This window comes from Cebidichthys violaceus, unplaced genomic scaffold (assembly GCF_023349555.1).
Source record: "Cebidichthys violaceus isolate CVI_PGR_0920_01 unplaced genomic scaffold, fCebVio1.0.p SCAF_11, whole genome shotgun sequence".
NCBI classification, from domain to species: Eukaryota; Metazoa; Chordata; class Actinopteri; order Perciformes; family Stichaeidae; genus Cebidichthys; species Cebidichthys violaceus.
In genome coordinates, this window is record NW_027176274.1 from 1,082,942 (window position 1) to 1,087,941 (window position 5,000).

The window sequence follows — 5,000 nt, forward strand, 5'->3', positions numbered from 1 at the left end:
TAAACACACAATAATAGTTTTGATCACAATGATGAATGTTTATCTGATCCCTACAAACACGCTCCATTCATCACACAGTCGCTGCTCTACTGCTGCCTCGTCTGCTAGTGTTTGTGTTGATGAGAGACTTCAGTGAGTCGTTAACCTCTTCGTCCTCTTCTTCCTCTCCAGCTCCACCTTCCTCTGACCACGCCGCTGCCGGGCAGCGAGCTGACGAAGGAGCCGTTCCGCTGGGACCAGCGTCTGTTCGCTCTGGTGCTGCGAATCGCCGGCAACGCCTCGGTGGAGCCAGAGCCCCTCGGGGGGGTCCCACCGGATGACTCCCCGATCACCCCCATGTGTGAGGTCACCGGAGGTAAGTGGACCGAGAACAAGATGGAGTTCAGTCAGGAGACGACAAGCCAGAGCTTCACGTGTTGAAGCTGCATTCTCTCTAGTGTCCACCAGGGAGCGACTCCTCTGGTTGTATAGAAGTCTAGTCTAAAATGACTCTACTTTAATGTCACTGAGCTCTATTGTCTCTGAACACGTCATGACTTGGCTCTATTGTCTCTGAACAATCGATATCTCGTACATTTGAGATGATGAACTGTGATTTTGAGGCTCCAGCGAGCTACAAGAAACAGGAGAAATGTCGCTTTTAGCTTAGCCTTTATGCTAACCTCCTCAGCTGTCAGAGCTGCTGCGATGCTAATAGACGGAGAGATGGTTCGCTGTTGGGCTTATTTACTGTAACCTGTAGCATGAAAGCATGGTGGAATTAGCAAGCTAACTAGCAGACTGCTATCTACTTAGCTAGCATGCTAATTCCACCATGCCTTCATGCTACAGGCTACAGATGAGTACTGTTTTATATTCATGTGAACACATCACGATGACGTTATAATGTAGCTTCAGCCAGTACTCGTGTTCACTGAGCAGAGCCTGAAGGCATCATAGTGTAACTGAAGTGAACCTCCGTTGGTTAGCCGTTAGCAGTGCTGCTAACGTTACTAGCTTTCCTCCTGTTGGTTAGCCGTTAGCGGTGCTGTTAACGTTACTAGCTCTCCTCCTGTTGGTTAGCCGTTAGCGGTGCTGCTAACGTTACTAGCTCTCCTCCTGTTGGTTAGCCGTTAGCGGTGCTGCTAACGTTACTAGCTCTCCTCCTGTTGGTTTAAACACTGATTGGTCGTTTACAATGAAACATGATCAGAGACTAGAACCACATGTTCTACTGAGTACTGGAGGAGGATCTTCATTAAAGCTGTTATTACTGTTTCTAATAACTCGTGTTGTGTTGTAGGACGTTCTTACAGCGTTTTCTCTCAGCGGATGTTGAACCAGTGTCTGGAGTCTCTGGTGCAGAAGATCCAGAGTGGAGTGGTGATAAACTTTGAGAAGACTGGACCTGATCCTCCTCCTCTAGAGGGTGAGAGCCTCCTGGTTTGATGTCTCTGTTCAAACCTCCACCTCTGTTGAGTTTCATTCCTCACAAACACCTTCTTGTGTCCCGTCTGTCCGTCCGTCCAGACGCTCCGGCCGAGGTTCTGAAGGCCGGCCCGCAGACTTGGCACTGTTGTCACAAGCTGATCTACGTACGACCCAACCCCAAAACCGGGGTCCCCATCGGTCACTGGCCGATCCCAGAGGCCTTCTGGCCGGACCAGAACTCCCCCACGCTGGTAAGAGAATGGTTTGATCCTGCACCTGTTGATGGTACCATTTGAAAGGTTTCTATGGAACAAGTCTGCATCAGAATGTCTAGAACCCTTTAATTACACTATACTGAATGTGTCCAGTGTATTTAAATAAACAACTTGTTTTTAACATTAGATATGATACATTTTATGTTCATCAATATTAGTTCAACATAAAAATATTTATTTATAAATAAATATATTAATACATGTATTTATTTATAAATATATATTTATATATATATATTTATTTATAATGTGTGTGTATTTTAATAGCATGATGATTTTATGTGATGTCATTATGGACTATAACCTGTGTGCCCCCCCATAGCCCCCCCGCTCAGCCCACCCCCACGTTCGGTTCTCCTGTCTGGACGCCGAGCCGATGGTCATCGACAAGGTTCCCTTTGACAAGTACGAGCTGGAGCCGTCGCCTCTCACGCAGTACATTCTGGAGAGGAAGTCACCGCACACCTGCTGGCAGGTAAAGACCCGCCTCCAGACGCACGAGTCTGAACGTCCCTGACCTCTGACCCTGGTGGTTCCGTGGTGTTTCATTCTGAGAATTTCCACAACATCTGTGGTGATTTGATGGAGAGACTTGGATTATGTCCGTCGCCATCTTGTTTTTTTTTTGCAACCAGTGAACAGGAAGTGACCATATCTGGACATAGAGACCTGTCAATCAGCGTGTAGCCCCGCCCCTAAATCATCCCCTGCTTCATGGTCTGTTTGACTCTAAATGGAGCATAATGTACTAAATGAACATCATGCTGTATTGAAGAAGACTGTAAACTAGAGATTGAGACCATAAACTCATGTTTACAATGTTTACTGAGGGAATAAATCAAGAGAGAAGTAGAGTCATTTTAGACTAGACTTCTATACAACCAGAGGAGTCGCCCCCTGGTGGACACTAGAGAGAATGCAGCTCTAACACATGAAGCTTTGAAGCAGCTAATGGAGACGGTTAATAAGCGTTGTGTGTGTTTGTGTTTGCGTTTGCCTCCGTCTCTGTTTCAGGTGTTTGTGTGTAACAGTGCCAAATACAGCGACCTGGGCCAACCCTTCGGCTACCTGAAGGCCAGCACGGCTCTGAACTGTGTCAACCTGTTCGTGATGCCGTACAACTACCCCGTCCTGCTGCCTCTGCTGGGTAAGACTGAGGAACCAGGTCTGCCCGTCTTCATTATGATCTTTACTGCAGTATAATAATGAGCTTTTTCTGTTGTGTGTAATAACTTTTTTAAAACATGTTAAATTGTTTTTTTCTTGCAGACGACTTGATCAAAGTGCACAAGTTCAAGCCGACCATCAAATGGCGTCAGTCCTTTGAGAACTACCTGAAGACGATGCCTCCGTATTACATCGGGGTCAGACTTCTTCTCTTTTTATTTCACATGAACTCATCCATCGATACACAAGCTCCAGTCTTTACCTCCTGTTCTTCTGTCCACAGTCGCTGAGGAAGGCGCTGAGGATCATGGGAGCACCAAACCTGCTGGCCGACAACATGGAGTACGGCCTGAGCTACAGCGTGGTGTCCTACCTGAAGAAGCTCAGCCAGCAGGTGAGCAGCTGCCTGCTGGGCTCAGATCAGGAGACGTGACGTGTTCAATAGTGTTTCCTGAGTTAATCTGATGTTCTGCTTCAGATTTCAGTTTTACTGGTTTAATGTTGTCAGAATACTGGAGGCAGCAGGACCGACTATTAGTTCATGAAGAAGTCTCTCTGCCCCAGTCTGGGAACACTTACTGTTCGTCACAGTTCATTTGTCTCTGAACTCTAGTTCTGCACCTTTTGATGTTTGTATGTATCCGTGTTCTACAGTCCTGTCAATGATTTCCTCTCTGCAGTCAAAGATGGAGTACGACCGGCTGATCGCTCTGATCGGTAAGAAGCAGCCGCCGGAGGCCGGCATCAAGGTGCGCTGGCGAGGAGGAGGAGGCGTGTCTCTGGCCCAGCGGAGAGACTTCATCCACAGGCTGCTGAGTCTCTCCGGAGACGCTCCGGCGCCTCCGATGGAGCTCAACCCCAAAGAGTTCTCGGGCTTCCAGCTGGCGCTGCTCAACAAGGTGACGCCGGGGTTACTGTTGGTATTCATGGTCATTACTGTCATCAATGTTTCCAGGAAACGAGCTTCTCTCCTGGCCCACTTCAACCCTTCACCCGTGTTGTGTTTGATACGTTTCTGTGTCGTCATCAGGGTCTGAAGCCTCAGAGCTTCAGGAACCCGTACGACATCCCACGAAGCCACCTGCTGGACCAGCTGAGCCGGATGAGGAGGAACCTGCTCATCACGGGCGTCTGTGGTCTCAGAGGGCAGGACTCAGGTCAGTTTAACTCTATGAGACATTCATCACAGTCGATAGTAGAGTTAATAATAATAATAATAATGATACATCCATTGATAGTTTGTTTACTGGATTCAACACAAATTGTTAGAAACAAGAAAAACAACTTCCAGGAGGCGGACCTTCAGTTAGCGTTAGCTCTGTTTGCCGGTGAACTGTGTTCTCTCCCTGCTGTTAGTTAGTAGCTGACTCTGCTGCCCCCTACTGGTTTGGAGCAGGTATTGCACCTTGTTAAAACAAACCATGTAAAGTCGTCTCCTGTCTCCGGTCCAGACCAGCTCCACAGCGTCCCGATAGCCCAGATGGGGAACTACCAGGACTTCCTGAAAGCTGCTCCTCAGCCTCTCCGAGACGCCGACCCCGAGCAGCCCAAACGTCTGCACACGTTCGGAAACCCGTTCAAGCTCGACAAGAAGGTAACGACCGGCACCCCCCGGTTCCTCTCTTTCACTGTGAAACCAGAACCTCCGTTCTTCATTAACCCTTTCTGGTCTCTCAGGGCATGATGATCGATGAGGCGGACGAGTTCATGACGGGTCCTCAGAACAAAGGGAAGAGACCCGGAGACAGCAGCAACATGACGGGGGGGGGCCCCAAGAGGCGGCGCTGCATGTCTCCTCTGCTCCGTCTGGGACGGGCCTACACCCCCCCAGTAACACCGCCCGCCAGCCCCCGACCAACAGGTAGAGATACACACACCTGACCAACAGGTAGAGATACACACACCTGACCAACAGGTAGATATACACACACCTGACCAACAGGTAGATATACACACACACACCTGACCAACAGGTAGATATACACACACACACACACACCTGACCAACAGGTAGAGATACACACACACACCTGACCAACAGGTAGAGATACACACCTGACCAACAGGTAGAGATACACACACCTGACCAACAGGTAGAGATACACACACCTGACCAACAGGTAGATATACACACACACACCTGACCAA

At 48.7% G+C, this 5,000-nt stretch overlaps 1 protein-coding gene across 1 annotated transcript in view; it reads left to right on the forward strand.

The window, feature by feature from the left end:
- ints6 (integrator complex subunit 6) overlaps nucleotides 1-5,000 on the forward strand; it is a 12,860-nt gene that overhangs the window by 3,257 nt on the left and 4,603 nt on the right. Inside the window, exons 5-15 of the mRNA XM_068736601.1 lie at nucleotides 172-355; nucleotides 1,283-1,408; nucleotides 1,510-1,661; nucleotides 2,008-2,160; nucleotides 2,700-2,832; nucleotides 2,955-3,049; nucleotides 3,136-3,246; nucleotides 3,533-3,751; nucleotides 3,883-4,009; nucleotides 4,304-4,446; nucleotides 4,530-4,713. Coding sequence (XP_068592702.1) covers nucleotides 172-355; nucleotides 1,283-1,408; nucleotides 1,510-1,661; nucleotides 2,008-2,160; nucleotides 2,700-2,832; nucleotides 2,955-3,049; nucleotides 3,136-3,246; nucleotides 3,533-3,751; nucleotides 3,883-4,009; nucleotides 4,304-4,446; nucleotides 4,530-4,713 — 1,627 coding nt within the window. The remainder of the gene's footprint in view (nucleotides 1-171; nucleotides 356-1,282; nucleotides 1,409-1,509; nucleotides 1,662-2,007; nucleotides 2,161-2,699; nucleotides 2,833-2,954; nucleotides 3,050-3,135; nucleotides 3,247-3,532; nucleotides 3,752-3,882; nucleotides 4,010-4,303; nucleotides 4,447-4,529; nucleotides 4,714-5,000) is intronic.